Source organism: Mustela erminea, chromosome 7 (genome assembly GCF_009829155.1).
Source record: "Mustela erminea isolate mMusErm1 chromosome 7, mMusErm1.Pri, whole genome shotgun sequence".
Taxonomy (NCBI): Eukaryota; Metazoa; Chordata; class Mammalia; order Carnivora; family Mustelidae; genus Mustela; species Mustela erminea.
In genome coordinates this window covers 14,280,598-14,303,046 of record NC_045620.1, presented here as the reverse complement: position 1 = coordinate 14,303,046, position 22,449 = coordinate 14,280,598, and the positions used below count along the sequence as shown (strand labels likewise).

The 22,449-nt window shown below is 53.8% G+C and overlaps 1 protein-coding gene and 1 long non-coding RNA gene across 4 annotated transcripts; one reads left to right on the top strand and one right to left on the bottom strand.

The window, feature by feature from the left end:
• Nucleotides 1-233: 233 nt before the first annotated feature.
• LOC116594881 lies at nucleotides 234-9,970 on the bottom strand. Of its 2 annotated transcripts, XR_004287454.1 has the most exons (4): nucleotides 9,101-9,970; nucleotides 5,595-6,126; nucleotides 1,027-1,760; nucleotides 234-315 (listed from the first exon to the last, which is right to left on the bottom strand). It is a non-coding gene; the product is annotated as an uncharacterized LOC116594881 (long non-coding RNA). The 2 variants fall into 2 exon arrangements; XR_004287453.1 differs by lacking the exons at nucleotides 234-315; nucleotides 1,027-1,760 and having other exon boundaries at nucleotides 4,635-6,126.
• A 259-nt stretch (nucleotides 9,971-10,229) lies between these two features.
• Nucleotides 10,230-22,009, top strand: PCIF1 (PDX1 C-terminal inhibiting factor 1). 2 transcript variants are annotated; one of them, XM_032350490.1, is made up of 17 exons: nucleotides 10,230-10,364; nucleotides 12,604-12,879; nucleotides 14,163-14,305; nucleotides 14,396-14,520; nucleotides 15,660-15,797; nucleotides 15,991-16,121; nucleotides 16,256-16,410; nucleotides 16,993-17,140; nucleotides 17,254-17,337; nucleotides 17,576-17,675; nucleotides 18,726-18,888; nucleotides 19,548-19,720; nucleotides 19,862-19,948; nucleotides 20,035-20,219; nucleotides 20,901-20,994; nucleotides 21,094-21,269; nucleotides 21,365-22,009. In XM_032350490.1, exons 3-17 carry the CDS (start codon nucleotides 14,182-14,184, stop codon nucleotides 21,588-21,590), a joined length of 2,109 nt encoding a protein of 702 aa, XP_032206381.1. In that variant the 5' UTR covers nucleotides 10,230-10,364; nucleotides 12,604-12,879; nucleotides 14,163-14,181; the 3' UTR covers nucleotides 21,591-22,009. The 2 variants fall into 2 exon arrangements, with proteins under 2 accessions (XP_032206381.1, XP_032206382.1); XM_032350491.1 differs by having other exon boundaries at nucleotides 10,231-10,364; nucleotides 12,604-12,777.
• Nucleotides 22,010-22,449: the final 440 nt, after the last annotated feature.

The window sequence follows — 22,449 nt, the reverse complement described above, 5'->3', positions numbered from 1 at the left end:
TTTTAAGTATATGGGGCTCCTGGGTTGCTCAGTCGGTTAAACATCTGACTTTGGCTCAGGCCACGATCTCAGGGTCCTGGGATAGAGTTCCACGACAGCCTCCCCACTGGTCCAGGAGGTTTGCTTATCCCTCTGCCCCACCCTGGTTCATGCGTGCGTGTGTGTGTGTGTGTGTGTGTGTGTGTGTGTGTGTGATCTCTCAAAACAAACAAACAAACATACAAACAAACTTACCAAATAAAAGTATATAAAATGCTGGGCCTAGTACTTGGCACACTAAAGGGCTCAGTAAATGTCTCTGGTCTTCAGTAGTAACTAAACAAAAGTGCTAGTATTAACAAAAAGTGCTTTCCAGATATTAACTCACTGAAAACTCATAACGTCCTATAAGACAGGTTATCATTAACCCATTTTACAGATGAGGAAATAGAGACCCGGAGAGGTTAAGGAACTAGCTCGAGTCAGTCTGGCTCCAGAGGCCCTGCTCTTAACCACTCCACTCACTTGTGTCTCTTAAATGACCCCGTTTAATCCCTACAGCAATTCCTTGAAATAGCTCTCATTGCTCCTATTTTGTAGACTGGCAGACTGAGTTACAGCGTGGGGGAACTAAATGGTCCAAGTAAGTAAACACAGGACACCAACTGGATTCCTGCCCAAGATGTCAACATGCCTAGCCTGGCTTCCCCTTCCTCTCCCCACCTCCAGCTGTGTTTTCTTTGGATCCCTGCACGGCTTGGAGAAGCTGCGTCAGACCGTCTCCCCTCCTGACCATTCTCCCGCCCCCCGAGGCACATCCAAGTTACTTCTCGGGAAGTAAACCCCCTTCCTCTCTCTGCAGCTCGTGGACATGGAGGGGCCTGGGTTAGTCCCCCTGCGTGTGTGACAGGGGGCGGAGCTGGAATGAGGGAAGAGCTCTGTGTGTGGGGGGGCGGATGTCAGCCCAGGAGACTCTGATTCCATCTCCCCAAACAGGCTGAATGACACATTGGGGCAGGGCGGAGGGCGGGGGGGGCAGACACTTACCAAATGGAAATATAAGAAACACAGGACTGGGGCTGTCTGAGTGCACCCAGCGCAGAGCTGCTTACTGCCTTTCTGTGGCTTCTCAAAGTTGGACACGTGGCCTTTGGGTTTCTCCTTTTCTTTCCCATTTTGCTCCTTGAAGACCAGCTCCTTTTTCTGCGGATGGAGCCGGCCACCTGGCCCCCAAAGGATCTTCCGGGTTTCAAAGTCAAGGACTCCAGCGCTTCTCATGGAGCGTTGCTCCCCGGCTCCAGGGCGCTGTGCACCCCTGTCCCTTGTACCTTTCCAGCTACTTGGCCTTGAGCAGCTCACTCATCCTCTGACTTCTCTCTTCTTCATGTTCACCCTCCCTGCCTGCTTCCTTCCATGCTTCTTGTAGCCTCTCGCTGACTCTGCCTCATGTGGGCCTCTTTCTTGATGGTTCTCTAAACTTCCTGTCCCTGCTTTTGTTAGCACTCAGCATGGGCTTCCCAGCCGCTCACTGCTTTGAGGAAGGTGTGGAAGATCTGTCCAGTGCTGCCTAGATGTCTGGAGTTCATAAGCCAGAAATAGAAATTTCCAAGTAACTGAAGGGAGGGGGCTGCGAGCGGTAGTGACTTTTCCTTCTGAAGATGACGATGGGTCATCTGCTCAGCCTGTGCTTTTGTCTTCGCAGGCCTTTCCAAAGGGGACAAGAAGTACCCAACACATTCCAGCATCCTGACTTTTTCTGGAATCCTCTGCTGCCACAGTCTCTGAGGGCCCAACATACACAGAGCCGGGAGTCAGGAGGACATCACAGCCCTCCGGCCACCAGCGAGGGCTGTATTTCAGCAATGTCCCCACTGTGGTACCAAATTCTGCAGTTTTCCCAGACTTCTCCTCTCAGATCACAGGCCCCTCCTCGCCCAGATGCTCGAAGCCCACCCAGAAGCCGGGGAGTTATTCTTGAGTCTCTTACTTCCCGAAACCCCATGGCAGCAGATCCTGGTGTCCCAAACTCCAAAAGGTGCTCCCTCTCCCCACCCCTACGCACACCTTTCCATTTGCACCAACACTAGGCCGGCCCATTTTCTTCTTTTACCTTGACAAGCAGTATCATCTCCCTGCATCACTGTCGCCCCTAAGGATCTAGCCTTCCTGCACCAACCACAGTGATGTTGAAAAAGTAGAAATGGTAGTTATTTTCCTACCCTGTTCGAAACCCTCATTCAGGGGCGCCTGGGTGGCTCAGTGGATTGGGCCTCTCTGCCTTTGGCTCAGGTTATGGTCTCGGGGTCCTGGATCGAGCCCCACATCGGGCTCTCTGCTCAGCGGGGAGCCTGCTTCCCCCCCCCCCATCTCTCTGCCTGCCTCTCTGCCTACTTGTGATCTCTCTGTCAAATAAATAAATAAAACATTTTAAAAGGAACAAAAGCAAAGCAAAGCCCTCGTTCACTCCCCGTCACACACAAAATAAGACCTGGATTCTGGCTACGAGCCCGGAAGGACTCCAGGCTGCCAGCTCCTTCCTACCTTCCTCCCCCAACCATCTTCCACCAACGCCTGGACACCGGCTCACTCAGCCTCAAGCTTGCCCTTGACCCCTCCCTTCACCCGCTGCACCTTTGCAGACAGACTTTGCGTGGTTAGCTTCCTTCATTCACTCGAATCTCTCCTCCAGTGTCACCGGCCCTGGGAGGACCCTTCCCTATCACTTCCTTTTGTTCTGCTTCATTCTTTATTCTCTGTTCCTTCCAGCAGACTGTAAGCCCCATGGGTGTTTCCTCGGGCCCCACACAGGGTCTGGTACACAGAGTCTCCTTCAGTGGGAGGAGATCTTATCATGGACTGAGCAGTACGGCCCTGACTGCCCCCTGAGCCTCTAAGCTCCCTGTGCTTCCTGCTAGCACCCCTCTCCTTACATCTTTCTGGGGTTTTCTGGAGCTGACCTGCAGCCAGGAATGCCATACTCTGCTAATCTCTTCAGAGGCCTGAACAATCCCTAAAGTCATAGCTGGGGGCGGGGTGGGGGGGGGTGAGCATTGCTCCCCCAGTTTCTCAGCTGGCTGTGCAGAAATCAGGACTCCCTGACCAAAGCCACTCCCAGGCCCCTTTTCCTCACCTTGCAATGGGCTGGGCTGCCCTGGGACTTCATGTGCCTTCATGGGAGGCAGCTTGCCTCCTACCCTCAACCTCCTATGTTTCCTGGTGCAGGAGAGGCTGCCGGCCAGCCTGAGGTCTCTCTCAGTGCCCCACAGGCCAGAACTTCTTGCCTGAAGTTAGATCACTGGTTCTCAACCCTCCCACACATTAGCAGCTTTTATTTAATTAATTTATTTTTTTAAGATTTTTATTTATTTATTTGACAGGCAGAGATCACAAGTAGGCAGAGAGGCAGGCAGAGAGAGATTGGAGCAAACAGGCTCCCCGCTGAGCAGAGAGCCCCATGCGGGGCTCCATCCTAGGACCCTGGGATCATGACCTGAGCTGAAGGCAGATGCTTTAAGTCACTGAGCCACCCAGGCACCCCCACATTAGCAGCTTCTTAAATAGGGAGGGTTATGCTTTGTTTTGTTTTGAATGCCTATGGCCCCAAACCCTAAAGCTCTGATTTTTCCTTTCCTTCTTTTTTTTTTTTTTTTTTTTTAAGTAGGCTCCATTGGGTTCAAGCCCCCCCAATGCCGGGCTTGAACTCACGACCCTAAGATCAAGACCTGAGCTGAGATCAAGACCTGAGCTGAGATCAAGTGTTGGACACTTAACTGACTGAGCCAGCCAGGTGCCTCTCTGATTTTTTTTTTTTTTTTTAAATAGGCTCCACGCCCAACGTGGGGCCCAAGTCAGGACCCTGAGATCCAGAGTCACACACTCCATGGTCTGAACCTGCCAGGCACACCCGCAGAACTCTGATTTAATTGGTTTGGGCTGAAGCCCAGGCATCAGTGGGTGTTTTTTAAAAAAGTTCCTCAACAGGATATAATAAAAAAAAGACTGATAGTAACAAGCATCGGCAAGGACTGGAGAAATGAGAACCTTCACATGCTGCTGCTAGGGACGTAACATAGTGAAGGGCTTTGCCAGTTTCTCATAAAGTTAAGCACACACTTAACTACATACACAGCAATTCCGCTTCTGGGTGTCTACTCCCCAAACAGGAAAACAAACGCTCACACCAATACTTGCACATGGATGTTCATGGCAGCACCATTCCTAACAGCCAAAAAGTGGAGAACAACCCAAAGGTCCAGCACCCCGTAAACAGATTAAACAGAATGAGCTGTATAGGTGCGGCAGGGGACCATTCAGCAGGAAAAAACAATGAACTATACCGATCGGTGCAGAGACACGGCTAGTCTCAAATACAGAACGTAAAGTAAAGGGACGGAGGCAAACACTGCATTCTGTATGGTTCCGTTATGCGAAAGGTCCAGGAAAAGCAACTCTATACAGATAGAAAGCCGAGTAGTGGTTACCCGGGTCTGGGGCGTGGGAAGACGGGGTGACGGCAAATGAGTCACGAGAGCTCTTTTCTGGGGTGATGGAAATGTTCTGAGTTGGGATGGCCGCACAGGGCTGTATATTTACTCAAAATCATTGACTGGTACATTTGAAACAGGTGACTCTCATGACATACATAAATTATTAAAGTTTTTTTTTTATTATTATTAACGTTTTTCCCACCAGGGTTGAGATCTCTGGGTTAGAAGCCAAGCATCCTAGGAACCCAGCTGGTGTCCTCCCTCTTCCCCCTCTCTGGTCAAAGTTTCCTATGATTTCAGATGCTCATGAAGCTGCCAGCTGTCACCCTGGCTTCTTTTTTGGAGAAGTCTGGGATTTCATTCTGCAGACTCAGCTCATAGGAGGGTAAACATCCTGGTTCATGGCTGCTCTGCCCAAAGTAGTACGAACCGGCATCAGAAGGAATGGGTGAGGAGGGTGAAGGTGCCCCCGCCCCCAACCTGAGACAATCCAGACACCACCTGGACATGGCAGGTGCTCACCCAGAACAGGGACTGAATTTGGGGCTCAGGACCCTGACTCAACCTGCACCTTCCCCGTGGCCTCGCAGTGTGCTCTGGCTGCCGAGTTCCCCCAAGACGCCACCCCTTTCCTCCCCTCCAGGCCTTGGGACGGGCTGCATCCTCGCCCACCTGTAAAGTCCCATCCTTCCAGCAAGAGTCAGCTCATTGTCCTCTCTTCTGAAGCCTTCTCTTTTGCAGGGCCCAGTCCCCTGGTCAGCCCAGCTGAACCCTTATCTCCCTGCAGCAGAGGGTTTCTTCCTGTTCTGTGTCTGTCTCCCCGCCTCCTCTGCGAGCAGCCTGAGGACAGAGTCTGTCTTATTTATCTTTGGTTCTCAAGGTTCTGGGGTGGGCCCCACCTCATACCGGGCCCAGCTGGAGGAAGAAATGGAGGGGAGCCGGACACCACATCAGACACTTAAAGGACCAGGAAGGCTAGAGGAAACGCCCCACTCCCCTCGTCTATTCTTGGCCTAAATGGCTTCTCTCATCTGGCCCCAGAATGGCCAGAGAGCCACTCCCAGTGGAAACCACAGTTTGGGATGGAAGACTTCCTTCTGCAGCTTTCCTAGGGCCAGGCCCACTGACCTTGGAAACAGCTTCAGTGTTATTTAAACCGCAGAGCAGAGAATATGGGCACAAGCTGGACCTGGGTGGGGGTAGCCTGAATCAGGATCACGCTGGAGCCTCCCGGCCCCGACCACCAGGGGTTGGGATGTGTGGTTCCCTCTCAGCAGCTCCCTACTGTAATGGCAGAGAACAAGGGGGTGAAGGTATGTGGCAGCCTGAGCCTGGATGTTTATGTTTCTGCTCTAATATGGAGCCTAGGTTGAGGTCCTCACAGGCTCTGCCAGCAGGCTCCGCCAGCAGGCTCCCAGCCAGGACTGGCTAAAGCTGGAGGAGCCCTGCTTATCTCAACCACCTCTCCCAACTCACTAGGCTTCTTCAGGAAAGTTGGAGTGCTTGAAAGCTCCAGGGTATTTGCTTGACCTGTTCATCCCTATCTTGGGAGTAGTGGACTCCAGGCTGTTGGCAAGGACTCTGCCACGGCAGGCAACTTCTGCTTTTCTTGGCATCTCAAAGGGCACTGCCTTGGTGTCCCCACCACAGAAACCAGAGCCTGGAATAGAAACAGGGATACCTGGAAAAAATCACCCAGGCTTCAACCCAGTGTGGTCTGTCCATGGTCAACAAATATTTACAGAGGGTTAGGCACAGCACTGGGTATGGGCGCTACAGATGTGAACAAGCCCCAGCCCCACCCTTAAGCAGTCCACTGAGCACAGGCTGCTGTAGGAATACAGAAGAGGGGGCCTGACCTAGCCTGGTTCAGTGAAGGCATTCTGGAGGAGGTGACATCTAAAATAAGACTTGAAAGGGCGCCTGGGTGGCTTAGTGGGTTAAAGCCTCTGCCTTCGGCTCAGGTCATGATCTCAGGGTCCTGGGATCGAGCCCCGCATCGGGCTCTCTGCTCAGCAGGGAGCCTGCTTACCTACTCCCCTCTCTCTCTGCCTGCCTCTCTGCCTTGCGATCTCTGTTTTTCAAATAAATAAATAAAATCTTAAAAAAAAAAATTGAAGAGGGCACCAGGGTGGTTCAGTCGGTTAGGCATCTGACTCTTGGTTTTGGCTCAGGTCATGATCTCAGGGTTGTGAGACCGAGCCCCTCATCGGGCTCCATGCTTAGCAGGGAGCCTGCTTGAGATGCTCCCTTACCTTCTGCCCCTACCTCCCTTCTCTCATATAAAAAATAAATAACATTTTTTAAAAAAAGATTTTATTTACTTGACAGACAGAGATCACAAGCAGGCAGAGAGGCAGGCCGGGGGTGGGGGGGAAGCAGGCTCCCCGCTGAGCAGAGAGCCCGATGTGGGACTCGATCCCAGAACCCTGAGATCACAACCTGAGCCACCCAGGCGCCCAAGAATAAATAAAATTTTAAAGTAAGACTTGAAGGCTGAATGAGTCCAATGGGGGAGAAAGAGTGAGAGCAAACGACATATGCAAAGGCCCACGCTCAGAGAGAACCTGGCACCTTTGGGGAAATTGCACACAGTTCGTGAAGGCTGGGGTCCAGGGAAGGAGAGGTCGTTTGAAGGTCTGGATCATGAACAACATGAATGTATGTCAAGTGTTCGACACAGTCCATACTCAGCGCTCTGCCATGGTAGCTCCCCTTATAATTACGACCTTGTAAACCAAGTTAAGGCTTTGGGAATTCATCCTGCCGTCAGTGGGGAGATATTCAAGGGTGTTAAGCCCAGGGTGACGTGAACAGATTTTCCATATGACCAGATTTAAAGAGATCTCTGTGACTGGAAGGGGCATTACGGACTACGAGAGAAGCAAGAGTGGAGGACAGGAAGAGCAGTTTGGAGAATGGTTTTAGCAGCCACTCATCCATTCAAATATTTACATACTTAATGGCTTAGCTCATTTATTTAAATATAATAATTTTGTTGTTATTATTATCTATAATAATTCAGAAAGAAGGTATGGGGTGGGGGGGCTTCAAATATCTCCCAACAGCAGAGTAGAGAAATATCCATTGGAAGACAGAATACAGCAATGAAAATGAACTACAGCTACATGCAATGGGTTTTCCAAGTCCAATGTCGAGCAAAAGAAGGTCAACACAACATAGGACTGTAGAATTCCATCTGTATACAGTTCAAGCAACAGGCAAAATGAAACTGTAGTGTTTAGGGATACACGCTTCCGTGGTAAAACTACATAAGCAAAGAAGTGATTACCACAAAATTAGTGGTGATTCGTGCACCCGAATGTTTATAGCAGCAATGTCCACAATAGCCAAACTATGGAAAGAGACTAGATGTCCATCAACAGATGAATGGATAAAGAAGATGTGGTATAGGGGCGCCTGGGTGGCTCAGTGGGTTAAGCATCTGCCTTCCGCTGAGGTCATGATCCCAGGGTCCTGGGATGGAGCCCCATATTAGGCTCTCTGCTCAGCAGGGAGCCTGCTTCCCCCTCTCTCTGCCTGCCTCTCTGCCTACTTGTGATCTCTCTGTCAAATAAATAAATATTAAAAGAAAAAAAAAGACGTGGTATAGATATACAATGGAATACTATGCAGCCATCAAAAGAAATGAAATCCTTTTTTTTTTAAGAAATGAAATCTCGCCATTTGCGACGACGTGGATGGAACTAGACGGTATTATGCTTGGCGAAATAAGTCAATCAGAGAAAGACAATTATATGATATCCCTGATATGAGGAAATCGAGAAGTAACATGGGGGGTTTGGGGGGTAGGAAAAGAATAAATGAAACAAGATGGGATTGGGAGGGAGACAAACCATAAGAGACTCTTAATCTCACAAAACAAACTGAGGGTTGGGGGGGCGTGGGGGGTTATGGACATTGGGGAAGGTATGTGCTATGGTGAGTACTGTGAAGTGTGTTAACCTGGTGAGTCACAGACCTATACCCCTGGGGCTAATAATACATTATATGTTAATTTTAAAAATTTTTTTAAAAATAAAAAAAATAAAGAAAAAAATAAAATAAAAAATAAAGGAAAATACAACAAATAAAAAAAAAAAATAACTAGTGGTGATTATGCTGTGCTTGATGATACCTTGACCTGAATGATGTTCACATGGGTCTTTGCTCTGTGACAGATCATCAGGTTTACATTTCTGTTTTGTGCACTTTTCTGTATGTGTGCTATTCTCTTTTCTTTTTTAATATTTTATTTATTTGACACAAAGAGAAGAGTTGAGGCGGGGGAGCAGCAGGCAGAGAGAGGGCGAAGCAGGCTCTCCGCTGAGCAGGGAACCTGATCCGGGCTCCATGGAAGGACCCTGGGATCCTGACCTGAGCTGAAAGCGGACGGTTACCCAGCTAAGCTTCCCGAGTGAACTGGTACCTTGTTAAGGGAGGCTTGGCTTCACCTACTGGGCCTATAGGGGGGCCGGTTTGTTTTTGGAGGGCTCAGATCTTCTCGGAGCAATACTCATAACCCCGTGAGGCGCTAACACCTAACGTTTTTAAAGGCCAGGTACCACATGTGCTGGGTACTTCACAGGCCCAGTTAATTCTCTCCAAACCTTCACAGGGCAGGTGGACTTAACCTTCCATTAGAGGAAACCAAAGCTCAAACAGGTCGAACAGCTCCCTCAAGGCCACACATCTAGGATGGAGGAGCAGGGCTCTAAACTTAGCCGGATTGATGAATTCCCTACTTCCTATTGCTGCCTCCCGTTTTGGTGGCACTCCCCCAACCCCACCCGGCTGCACCGGGCTAGGCACCGCGGACGGCAGAGGCTACTGCCCAGCTACGGTACCAGCAGCTTCCGGCTCCGCCTGGGAAGCGCCAGGCCAACAGCAGGTGGCAACCTTGTGTTGCTTTTAAGCTCCTGCTGAGAGGTCAGTTTAGTAAGGCGGCCCGAGAGGGGTGGAGCTAGCAGGTCGGCCCGCCCCTACCTAAGAATCCCGCAGAGAGTCGGGCGTGCGGTACCTAGCAACTGCATCTCCCGCTGGGCTAACTTTGGTGGCCGGTCTGAGCTCTCAGCGAGGCTTAGCACCGCAACTAGTAGCCACAGGTATGTCAGTGTTGGGAGAGTCCCTCTGATGCTTTTAGTTAATAATTTCCTAAATTTGCCAAAGCCGTTTATTACGTCTCCTGCGGATGTTTTGAGTTTCTCCTACTCAAGAGCACTTAGAACTTATGTAGCCTCACTGTGGGCGAAGGTTCGATTTGCATGCATCCTGGATATGGAGAACGGCTGGAAAGCATTCTTGGCACAGAGAGGTCAAGCGACTGGACGTTGAAGGGGCAGAGCCCAGCCGGAGCTAGGACCCGGGTCCCTGCTACGCCCAGAGCAGCGTCACCACAACTCCGCCCCCGGGTGGGCGTCTTTGCAAAGCGCCCGCAGGTTCCCAGCCCGCCCCGCGCCCCCCGGTGCGCATTCTCAGTTCGGCCCCGGCGGTGCACCTCCCACCCGGGTCCTCCATCCCCGGCGGGTGTGCTCGCGGGGGGGAAACTGAGGCTGGGAGCGTGCTTGTGAGCACGTTCTTTCCTCAGCCCACACCCCACAAACTGCAAAGCTGCCATGCCCTCCTGAGACCCGCATGGAACAGCAGGGAAGGGCGGGAAGAAGGGGAGGGGGCCAAAAGCAAGCAGGGTCTGTGGAGTCGGCTGGTTCTGCCACACTCAAGATGGCGGCGCGGCGGCGGCAAGGTCCCTCAGAGGCGGTACCAGCGCATGCGCAGCGCGGAGTCCCGGCCCGGGACACAAGATGGCGGCAACGGCGCTGGGGAGGGCGAGGCGGAGGCGGCAAAACGGGAGGTCGAGCAGAACGTGTAGCCGCGTCCCCGCGAGTCCGCTCCGGGCAGGTAAGAGCCCCAGGAAGCCATGGTCCCGCGGCGAGCCGCTCCGGGGTCCGGGGATCCGAAGCCGGGCAGCGGTGGCCCCTGTGGCGCTTTCCGCTCGGGGCCACCGCTTGCCCTATCTCTGCCGCCGCCGCCATCTTAGGCCCGCGGGTGGGTGGCCAGGCCGGTGGCTTCGGTGAGGGAGGTGGGCCCGGAGAGCGCGGGCGGAGCGGCCTCTAGGGCCCCTCCGCTGCTGCCGCCGCCACCGCCTTTGTGTCGGGCTCCGACTCTGAGTCGCCTCAGCCCGGGGGCGGGAGCGCGCGGTGGGGCGGGGGGCGGAGCCCGGGAGATGGGCTGGCGCGCGCGCGCCAAACAGCCCGCCCCCGCTGGGGTTGGGGGTAGGGGAAAGTGTGCGCGCGCTCGGGTGAGGCGGGGGGGAGCCCCCTCATTGAGCGTCCCCCGCGCCTGCGCACTTTGCTTGCCTTTGACTCCGCCCTCCTGATTCAGAGGGGTTCTGATTGGTGCATTACTGAGGTGGTCCCGCCCCATCTTTCTCCAATAACTGGGTTCTTTTCCTTCTCGTGCGTTCCTCCGGTTGCGCAGATACAGTTGTTTATTAAGCTGGTCGGCACTGTGAGACTGCGGTATGCGCGGGGGCAGGGAAGCCTTTGGAAAATAAAAACATTATATTGATAATAGAGTTATTTCTTACTTAAAGTGTACAGTACGCTAGACTCTACGTATAGAGACCATAGAGATCGAATGAGTCCTGTTTATAAGTCGGAAGGCGTTAGACGGACCTGGACCACGGGTCTGCCCAAACCCAGAGCAGGTTCTTCGGTCGTAGACCTGATGGCTGCTCCCAAATCACCTGGGAAATTAAGAAAAATTCTTTAATCGTAAAAAATTGGTCAAGGTTTGAAGCGGTGTAAAATTTGTCATCGCCTTTCCTGGTCCCGCCTTTTGGGGTGTGTTTAAGAAACAAGAATTCTTGTGTATCTCCCCTCCCCATTCCTGACTTCTAGGACGTGAAGTGAGGGACAGGAATCTGAATTGTTTTACAAGCCCTCGTGATGCCCAGTCGCTTTGAAAAAACTCCAGTGTCCCCGTTTGGCCTCTTAAGCTATGCTGTTCTTGCTGCCTCTGCGTAGTTCCGCTACGGAGTGCATCAGTGTCACAAGATAATTTGTTGGGGAAACTGTCGATAAAAGTGGACATACCGTGTTACATAATCCATTAGCATGTATGATTATTATTGTGGTTTTAAAGAATTGACTTCTTTTCCCTCACTGTGGGAGGCTTGGTAGTGTGCCCCCGCCCATCTGATATGTATAGTTGGCCTTTGATCAACACAGGGGTTGGGGCACTGATCCTGGCTCAGCTGGAAATCCCAGTAGAACTTTGGACTCCCCTCAACTTTACTAATAGCCTCCTGTGGACCGGAAGACTTACTGGTAACATAGGTAGTGGATGAACATGGGTTTTTTACATTATGTGTATTATACAGTGTATTCTTACAATAAAGTCAGCTAGGGAGAATCAAATGTTACTGAGAAAAGCATAAGGAAGTGTAAATACATTTATAGCAGCACACTGTGATGAGAAAACTGCACGTAAGTGGACCCACTCTTTTCAGACCTGTGTCGTACAAGGGCCAAATGGTATGTCCGCTTTTCTCTTGTCTTAGGGATATTTTGGGTGATAGGAGCAGTTACACAGTTTTTGGGGTCCAGTGTGCAAAATGAAAACATGGGCTCCCTTGACAAAAACCTTTTTTTTTTTTTTTAAGATTTTATTTATTTATTTGACAGAGACACAGCAAGAGGGGAACATAAGCAGAGGGAGTGGGAGAGGGAGAAGCAAGCTTTCTGCCAAGCAGGGAGCCTGATGCAGGGCTTGATCCCAGGACCCTGGGATCATGACCTGAGCCGAAGCAGACCCTTAATGACTGAGCGACCCAGGTGTCCCCCCCTTGTTAAAAACTTATTAGAAACTTCAAGACAGCAACCGTAGAGCCTGAAACCAGGCGTAGGGCCCTCCACAGCACAGGGCCTGTGTGCCTGCAGGCTGCAAGTCTGAAGGTGAAGCTTTCGGTTTGCAGAATTTGAGAAGTATCATTTTCATCCCTTAAATCCCCAGATCTCCCACAGTGTTCCTTGCCCTGGGGGCTCCCCCCTTGCTCCACATCATTGCCTCTCTTGCTGCTGTCCCTGTGCTGCAGCATTTCACAGGTTTGTGACTCTCTCTTCTCTTCGCTCTGCAGTTGCTGATGCAAGGAATTTCCTGGGCCCCCGTCCACTCCACTGCTGACCAGCCCACCCACCTGCGCTGAGCCTTCCTGCAGGCCTCCCCCCTGCCTCTGTGGGACCCTGTGACGTGGGGGTCCATCTGATCGGAGAAGAAAACCCTCTCATGCTAGCGTTGCAGACCCCAGAGGGTGAGAAAAAGAGGGACCTTTTTCAGGCTTGAGACACACGGGCTCAGCCCCAAGGCACCAGGAATCCTTCCTCCCCAGAGAATCAAGCTTTTTCTCCCCTCGGTTAGTGGTTCTGAACCTTTTTGTTATCATGGCCCCTTCTGGTTGTATGTATGTCCTATTGCTTCGTGCATTTTTACTGCCAAACTGTACCGACAAGTAACCGTTTGCTTTTCCCTTTCCAAATTAACGAAGACATCTATGACTGAGTGTACAAATAAAATTAATGTCCCAGTGATTCCTATGATGTTGTCAACAGCCAATCAGAGCTTCTGATCATCACGAGATAATCAGTGTGACCACAACGAGTTGATAAAATTTCAGCAAGCAAAGATAACTGATGTTTCAACATGCTTTTGTGCCTTTTTGTGGGTAAATGATTTCTTGGGGGTGCTGTGACATATTGAGAACAACTTTGGGATCACCAATCCAATCTTGGTTGGGCACCTAGGAGTCTAACAGCCAGATTGGGAAATCACTGGCCACTGAGGCTTGTGTTGGATGTACTGGGGTGGGAGTCGTGGAGAATACAAATCCGGAGGAGCTGACCTGCTTCTTGGCATTTAAATTTTCACCTGGGAATTAGGAAGGACTGAATTAGGTATTTCTTCTCAGTCCCACTGGTTTCTTTAGCAACAGATTGTTTCCTGCCCTGAAGCACAGAATGAGGCAGCCATTTAGATGCCGTGTCCCCTCCGGGCTGCACTCTGTGCCAGTTAGATTTTATTGGATAGGAACAGGAAAGAGGAGGATTTACTGTTCTTTTTTTGTGGGAATAGCTTTTCAAGGGCAGACCCTGTTCTGTCTTCTGTGCTACTCTGTGCTTTGTAAATATTTGCAGAATGAATAGAGTTCCTATTGGGTCCAGGGACCCTGCTGAGCACTGGATAGTCGTGAACTGGACCCAGTTCCTAGCCCTGGGAATTCTGATCATCTGATGGGTAGACAAACCCCGCTGACAGACAGGATTGAGTGCCACAGTGGAGGTATTCATGGCCCTGCAGAGGGGCTCTGACCACCTTGCTTGGGGTGGGGGTGCCGTTGGAGAGTCCAGGAATGCTTCCTGGAACATGTGAACATCATGACAAGCCAGGTGGAGAATTTGGGAGAGTATGTCAGGAAGAAGGAACAACAGGAGTGCACCCATTTTCTAGTTGCGGGAACTGCGACTTAGATCCCAGGGCTCCTCTGGTACCACACCAGCCCTCCAGGGACAGGACTGGATTGATATCTTCACATCTGCAAGTGGTCATTGGGGCTCTCAGTGGATTGTAATGGGTGGGTGAGGGGTGGAGTTGACATCCGTGTCCTGCTGGCCTGATACCCTTCGGTCCTCTGTGTGGCAGGTCCGGTGTGGGTGCTGAGATGGCCAATGAGAATCACGGCAGCCCCCGGGAGGAAGCGTCTCTGCTGAGTCACTCCCCAGGCACCTCCAATCAGAGCCAGCCCTGTTCTCCAAAGCCCATCCGCCTGGTGCAGGACCTCCCAGGTACTGGCGAGGGGCAGGGTAGGGTGGTGGGGTAGGAAGGATGCCTCAGGAGCCTCTCTGACCCCAGCTGGGTTCCGTGCTTGTTTGCAGAGGAGCTGGTGCACGCGGGCTGGGAGAAGTGCTGGAGCCGGAGGGAGAACCGTCCCTACTACTTCAACCGATTCACCAACCAGTCCCTGTGGGAGATGCCTGTGCTGGGCCAGCATGACGTGATCGTGAGTGCCAGCCCAGGGAAGGGCTCCCAAGCAGCTTCTAGCCTTTGGGCCTTCCTCAAGTCTATCTTGAGCACCTGTTATGTGCCTAGCCCCATCTTGGGGCCTGGGGATACAATGACACACAGACACAGCCCCTGCCCTCATGGAACCTACACTCAAATAGGGGAGACTGACACGTAAAGAATTGATTGTAATCATGTGTGATCCTGAACTTGAACTCCATGTTGGGCTCTGTGCCTGTGGTGCAGTTGTGAGCGACTGGTCCTGCCCTTGTACACTCAGGGGGCCCACAGTCTGCTGAGGAGCCAGTGGGATCACAGTGTGGCACATGCGTGAAGACTAGCATTGGACTGCACCAGGGACTCTGGTCTGCTCATGGGGAGGGGAGGGGACAGGGAATGCTTCTCCTTGAATTAGCATTTAAGGTGACAAAGTTAGTGAAGTGAAAGTTGTCAGAGGGGAGAAGCACGTTCTAGGAGCAGAAGTGTCCATGTGAGGGGGCTGTCTGGCAGGAACATGGGCTTCTGGATCCCTATCAGGTAGGGCAGACTTTCCTTACTGGGCATAACCAAGCAGGTTGGCACCCCCATTTTGCAGATGAAGACACTGAAGGCCAGAGATGGGAAATGACTGGCCCAAGACCTTGAGCCAGTAGGAGGCAGAGCTGGACTCAAACTTGATGTGACTTTAGGGCCACCCCGCCTGCTATCACTCATTCTCAGTGTCACCAAAGGAATATCATCCATAGGGCCTTGCTCTTTAAAAAAAAAAAAAAAAAAAGAATTTCTTGAGTTTTTCCCTTTATTCCTCTCATTCTCGTGTTTAAGGAGAAGTTAACATGTACAGAGGGTTCCTCTCATGCCCCATGTCCTATTAAACTGGTCATATCCCCAGACTCACTGAATCATTTTCCCAGCAGGAGGTCGGGCCATTGTGAAGGTGAGGGAATTAGGAAGGGCTGTAAGCCTCCCAAGGTCACATAACTGTAAGAGGCAGGCAGGAGTGGAACCCAGTGCTCTTTCTGTGTCCTAGCCCCCTTTGCTCTTGGAGCAGGGGGCAGGAGGGCATCAGGATTCCGTATTCGTGGGACTCCTAAGCCACTAGCCCTGGTTGCAACTGTGCTGGTCTCCCTCCACCAGTCGGACCCTTTGGGGCTGAATGCGACCCCACTGCCCCAAGACTCAAGCTTGGTGGAAACCCCCCCGGCTGAGAACAGGCCCCGAAAGCGGCAGCTCTCGGAAGAGCAGCCAAGCGGCAATGGTGTAAAGAAGCCCAAGGTGAGCATCTGCGGGCTGTGAGGGCGCGGCTGGTAAGCGGCTGCCCTAGGCGGGCAGCCAACAGGTTCCCTGCGAGGGCTGGGCAGTGGCAGGTCGGTCAGGAGGGGGTCTGGGGCACAACTCACCACTTTGCCAGTGCAGTAGCCATAGGCTGTCTCTCCTGACCCTGGTTCCTTTTACTTTTTTGCTCTAGATTGAAATCCCCGTGACACCCACAGGGCCGTCGGTGCCTAGCTCCCCCAGTATCCCAGGAACCCCAACGCTGAAAATGTGGGGGACATCCCCTGAAGATAAACAGCAGGCAGCTCTCCTCCGACCCACTGAGTGAGTCCCTGCCGATCGACTTGGGGGCATCCAGTGTTGATGTGGTCTGGGACTGTGGGGTATGGCGGCAGGCGGGGCACCCCTCCTTCCTTCCTTGCCTCTACTTCCTGCTTCACTCCTTTCTGTGCCCCAAGGGTGTACTGGGATCTGGACATCCAGACAAACGCTGTCATCAAGCACCGGGGGCCTTCAGAGGTGCTGCCCCCGCACCCCGAGGTGGAGCTGCTTCGCTCCCAGCTCATCCTCAAGCTTCGGCAGCACTACCGGGAGCTGTGCCAGCAGCGAGAGGGTAACTGCCTCCTGGGCCTCCGGACCCTTGTTTCCACCCACCCTTAGCCAAGAGCTGGGCTTGGGAATGGCGCAGCAGAGCCTAGCAGTTGAGCACGTAGGCCTGCTGGAGCCCCAGCTCTGCTAACTGCTTACGGAAAGGGGGTCTGGCATCGGTAACCGCAAAAGCCATCATTAGCACTTCCAGAATGCCTGCCGTCTGTCAGGTACGTGTGAAGCCTTTTCATGTGTCTGTAAGAGGGCATGAAAACCAGAGTACCTGGCCCTCACAGCATTGCTACAAGGAGGAAGTGGAATGGGAAGTCCTCAGTAAGCTGCAGCTTATTCTTCAGTAAAGAAGCCTGCTTAACTCGCTGAAATGGCGTTTCTCCTTTTCCCTTTTACCCTAAGTAACATTTACTAACACTCTAGAAAACTCGCGATTCTCAGTACTTGGGGAGGAGTTGCCTAGAGGCGGGGCTTCTGACAGAACAGGCCGTGCCATTTACTACTGCCCCTCCGGTGCCCGCATGCCCCCCGTGGGCTGGGCCCGTGTGCAGGCTGCTGACCGAGCCAGACCTTCACCAGCCTGTCTGTCCTGCAGGCATTGAGCCCCCACGAGAATCTTTCAACCGCTGGATGCTGGAGCGCAAGGTCGTGGATAAAGGCTCTGACCCCCTGTTGCCGAGCAACTGTGAACCGGTCGTGTCACCCTCCATGTTTCGTGAAATCATGAATGACATTCCCATCAGGTACAGGCCCAGAGCTGGGGCCAACTTGGTGGGGTGGGAGGGGAGGGGGTGTTGGTGTGTGTGTGGCCACTCCTGTATCAAAGGGCTCTCACTCGGCCTGCTCTCGGTCCCAGGTTATCCCGAATCAAGTTCCGGGAGGAAGCCAAGCGTCTGCTCTTTAAATACGCAGAAGCTGCAAGGCGGCTCATTGAATCCAGGTTTGCTCTCTCCTGTCCCCAGCAGGCTGGGTTTGTGATCAGAGTGGGGAGGTCCTCGGCTCTCTGGCCCATCTCACGGAGCTCGGCATCTCTTTGTGGCGGAAGGAGGCCAGCTCCCAGAGGCAGCACAGGGGCTGTGAGGGATGCCTTGATGCCCGAATGTCAGTGCGGGGGTAGGGGGTATAAGTGTGGAGCAGATGCCCGACTGCTGGCTCCATCACGCACCCTCAACTGGCAGGAGTGCGTCCCCCGACAGCAGGAAGGTGGTCAAATGGAACGTGGAGGACACCTTCAGCTGGCTGCGGAAGGACCACTCTGCCTCCAAGGAGGACTACATGGTGAGTGGCCCCGGGTAAGGAGGCCGATGGAAAGGCTCTGTGGCTCCTTCCTTCAGCTGCCGGCCTAGGCTGGGCAAGGGCCCCCAGCAGAGCTTTGATGCTTGTCGGTCCCCAAACCTCTGCATGTAGAGATGTTTGTCCAGGCTCCTGGCTCCGTCCTAAAGACGGTCTCCATTAAGGTTCTTAATGGAATCTTGTGCTCAGCCACACACCATAAGTAGTTGCCTTTTTAACTTAATGAATGTTGAACAGCTCCCCTGAATAGACTTTTGGACACAGATGGACAGACTGCTTTTTCTTGGGTACGTGCACTCACCACAGCAAAGAGCTGGCGCCAGATTGAATGCCCTGCTTTACTGCGTCCACAGTGATTCCATTTTCTGGCCCAGACCTGTCAGTTCTTTAAGTCTCCACCAGCACTAGCAATGGGCTTTCTTTTCAGGACCATTTTTCACAAGAGGCAAGGTTTCGCACTTCACGATAGTAACTGTACTTGACACGTAGAGTGATAAAGGTAGGTGTACTCACTAGCCAGAGTGACTCATTTTCACTCATCACTTTCACACGTGTGATTCAGGAAAATAACAAATGCCTAGTTAAATCCTTGCCAGTTGCTAAAAGCTCAGATTTCAAATCTGCAATGATCAAGGACCCTGTTGTGTCATGGTCTTTTCACCGTGGTAGATGGCAAGTGCTTTATGAGCGGGGACTTTACCTGGTTTGTCTGTCTCCCCAGCCGTTCTCATGGCACCTGGCACAGTGTAACTCCCATTACAGGTGCTGGCATTTACTGAACACTTGCTGGATGGCAGGGGTTCAGTGAAGCCCTTAATGGGAATGATCACATTTAATACTCAAACTGCCTTATCCGGTAAGTACTTTGTGTTCCCTCAACAGTGGAGGACTAAATTCAGAGATGACAAGGGACTTGTCCAAGTGACACAGCTACTGTGCTAGTAGCAGAGCTGGTATCAAAAACGAGGACTGCTGGAACCCACCAGCCCTCCCCCAGCAGCCCCCTGGAGCCCTGATCAGGAGTGTCTCCTCCAGGACCGCCTGGAGCACCTGCGGAGGCAGTGTGGCCCCCACGTGTCAGCCGCAGCAAAGGACTCCGTAGAGGGAATCTGTAGTAAGATCTACCACATCTCCCTGGAGTATGTCAAACGGATCCGTGAGAAGCACCTTGCCATCCTCAAAGAAAACAACATCCCAGGTAGGGAGCCAATGGCAGGGAGCCCACTGTGAGGCCCCAACTCTGTTTCCTGGGCCCTGACTGAGGGACAAGCGAGGCTAAGCCTCCAGACCACAGGCTGATTTCGGGGAGCCTGTTTCCCCCAGCAGTGTCTGGGGCAGGACCTGCTGTCCTGGGGCTGGGGGGTTTCAGCCTTCCTCTAGGAACTGGAGAAGGGCTGGGGGAAGGGGAAGGCAGGAGGCAGCAAATGTGGGGAAGACAGGCTGGGGGTAAGCAGTTAGGTGGACTTCTCCCCACACTGCAGTCTCATGCCTGGCCACAGGCTCGGACTTGAACTTGGGTAACTGAGTGCTTGGCCCAGAAAGCTCTAGGCCTAGGCCTAAGCAAGCGATGCAGTTCTCATACTCCCGCCTGGCAAACTGGGGGCCTGTGTCAGTACAGAGCACGCTGGCCTAGGCCACCAGCTCTTGCCCTTGCCAGCTGTCTGGCTGTTAATGTTGTCACCAAACCGCCTGAGCTGCATTTTGCTTCTCTATGGGATGAGACTTACCTCCCCTGGTTACTGGGACACGCGTGTGAAGGACCCAGTGCACAGCAGACATGGAGGCTATCCGGGGTTCCGGGGTGAGAATTAGCGGAGCCGGGGCAGGGTGGCCTCTCACTGCTCTCCCTGCCCACAGAGGAGGTGGAGGCCCCAGAAGTGGAGCCCCGCCTGGTGTACTGTTACCCAGTACGGTTGGCCGTGTCTGCACCCCCCATGCCCAGTGTGGAGATGCATATGGAGAATAATGTGGTCTGCATCCGGTATAAGGGAGAGATGGTCAAGGTCAGCCGCAACTACTTTAGCAAGCTGGTAAGAGCTGGGGTCAAGGGGAGGCAGGTCCCCCCAGGTCGGGGAGGGGAAGGCTGGCTCCTTCTGGAGCCAGCATTCTCGGCAGGAGGCCAGCGTGGAGGGAGGGGGCGCTGTTGAAGGCCTTTGCTCTCTGTCCCACAGTGGCTGCTTTACCGCTACAGCTGCATTGACGACTCTGCCTTTGAGAGGTTCCTGCCCCGAGTCTGGTGTCTCCTTCGACGGTACCAGGTACGGGACTGGGGTAGCAGGGGAGGGCTCCGCTGGAGGGCGGGGAGAAGGCTAAGGCCAGGGGGCTGACGGTGGCCACTGTGCAGATGATGTTTGGCGTCGGCCTCTACGAGGGGACAGGCCTGCAGGGATCGCTGCCCGTGCACGTCTTTGAGGCCCTCCACCGACTCTTCGGTGTCACCTTTGAGTGCTTCGCCTCGCCCCTCAACTGCTACTTCCGCCAGTACTGCTCTGCCTTCCCGGACACAGATGGCTACTTCGGCTCCCGCGGGTGAGAGCCGGGGGGCTGCTGGGGCCCTTCTGCCCAGGCCCAGGAAGGGCTCCTCTAGAGCAGAGATCCCACCTGGGCCAGCAACTTCCTAATGCTTTTGGGTTTGGGAATCGAGCAGTGTTGGGTGTAGTCTCTGCCTTCAGAGCTCTTGCTGGGTGACCTCAGACTGGTCTCTACTTCCGGGAGCCTGATCGCCCCTAACCCAGCCTGCAGGTTTCTCGGTGAATTAGCCCAGGCTGGTGTAGGAGCATGTGGTCCAGGCACAGAGAGGCTCGGGAAGTGGTACTTCAGACGTAGGAGACCTTTCAGACTCACTGGGAGGGTGGAGGGGAGTGAGCGTGGGTGAAAGGAGACCCCGCCTCCAGCTGGCAGACAGGCCGGAGCCAAGAAGGGCTCAGCCGCTGGGAACTCCCAGCTGGGGCTTGTGCTTCAGTGTCTGAACTGGGTTTGAGTCCCTGCCCTCCTACTAAGTGGCTTGGTAGACTTGGCCTCCAAGCCTGAGCCTCTCCATCCTCAGCCCTTCAATGGAGTTGGCCACACCTTGTCCCAGGATGAATTCTGGGTTAATGTTGGCCTAGGGCCTGACCAGGGCCCATCCCTTCAACAACGTGGGGGCGGCACCCATTTCTGGTGGAGGGCCTGGGTCCTGGTAGGACTTGGAATGCTCACCTCTGTCCCCAGGCCCTGCCTGGACTTCTCCCCGCTGAGTGGTTCCTTTGAGGCCAACCCTCCGTTCTGCGAGGAGCTCATGGATGCCATGGTCTCTCACTTCGAGGTTGGTGTGCTGCTGTGGGTGGGGGCAGGAGTGGCACGCAGGATTGCCAGCCACCTGGAGGGCAGCCTTTGATGTCCACCCCGTGCCCCCCCCCCGTAGAAACTGCTCGAGAGCTCACCAGAGCCCCTGTCCTTCATCGTGTTCATCCCCGAGTGGCGAGAACCCCCCACGCCGGCGCTCACCCGCATGGAGCAGAGCCGCTTCAAACGCCACCAGCTGGTCCTGCCTGCCTTCGAGCACGAGTACCGCAGTGGCTCCCAGCACGTCTGCAAGAAGTGGGTGCCGGGGAGGGCAGGGGTGGGGTGGGGGAGGAGGGCCAGGCTGATCATGCCAGGCCAAGCCCCACCCTGAGCTGTTCCTTTGTCCACAGGGAAGAAATGCACTACAAGGCCGTCCACAACACAGCCGTGCTCTTCCTACAGAATGACCCCGGCTTTGCCAAGTGGGGGCCGACGCCGGAGCGGCTGCAGGAGCTGAGCTCCGCCTACCGGCAGTCAGGCCGCAGCCACGGCTCCAGCTCCTCTTCTTCCTCGGAGAACAAGGACCGGGACTCGGGCCGCGAACAGGGCCCTAGCCGCGAGCCTCACCCCACTTAACACATCCTGCGGGGAGGAGGAGCCCCAGGGTGCTGGTATGGACTGCTGGGACTCGGGCCTCTTGGGGCTGAGCAGACCCCAGGACCCTCCCCCTGAGGTGGCAGCGGGACTCAGGCTGCCAGTGTCATAGGAAGATACGGCTCTGCCAGGGCTCCCCCTCCCTGCCTGAACCCCCAACTCCTCACCTCAAACTCACTCCGACTCCTGTGTAAATAGGCCCCGTCCCTTCCCTTCCTCCCCCCAGTCCCAACCATCTTATCGCCATCTTGTTTCATTTGTAAAAGGAAATACAGAAACCCCCGTAAGAATGCGTGAGGGTCTTGAGGGCAGAGAAGGTGGAGAACCTGGAGTTAGTCCTGGAACCACATCCTCTACATCAAGGCTCACCTTCTTAGGATCCCCTGGGTCTTACACCCCAACCTAGGGCTCCAGTGTCTTAAGTTCTCACCCTGCTGGCCCCACAGCTGGGGTCCCTGCCAGCCCCGCCTGTGTCCAGCGAGACTGGGGTCCAGAGCCCTGCGTCGTCTGTCGGCAGGCCCTGGACTCCCACAGCCAGGCCTGCTGTCCTACCTCCAGGGAGCAGAGGATGGGGGCTGTGCCCAGGAATAGAGCTGGACTCCTGCTCAACCCGGAGCCACCACAGCAAGGGGGCAGCCAGGATTCCTACTCCGGGCTCAGTGGGAAGAGCAGCCCGGAGCGGCCATGGGTTTCAGGGAATGGTCTCCCTGTGGACAGGCAGCTGGCTGTGCTCCCCTCTGAGGACCTATAGGCCTGGAGCAGATGTTCTCCTGGGGCCCAGGAGAGGGGAAGAAGGTCTGAAGGTGCTCAGGGGGTTCTTACCAGCTCAGCCATCTCCCAG

What these genes read in the sequence shown, in the direction of transcription:
- PCIF1 (XM_032350490.1), top strand. Translation starts at nt 14,182, where the DNA reads ATGGCCAATGAGAATCACGGCAGCCCCCGGGAGGAAGCGTCTCTGCTG. An exon ending in GTCTCCTTCGACGGTACCAG is followed by an intron (nt 19,949 to 20,034) that starts GTACGGGACTGG and finishes GCCACTGTGCAG; the next exon opens with ATGATGTTTGGCGTCGGCCT. An exon ending in CCATGGTCTCTCACTTCGAG is followed by an intron (nt 20,995 to 21,093) that starts GTTGGTGTGCTG and finishes CCCCCCCCGTAG; the next exon opens with AAACTGCTCGAGAGCTCACC.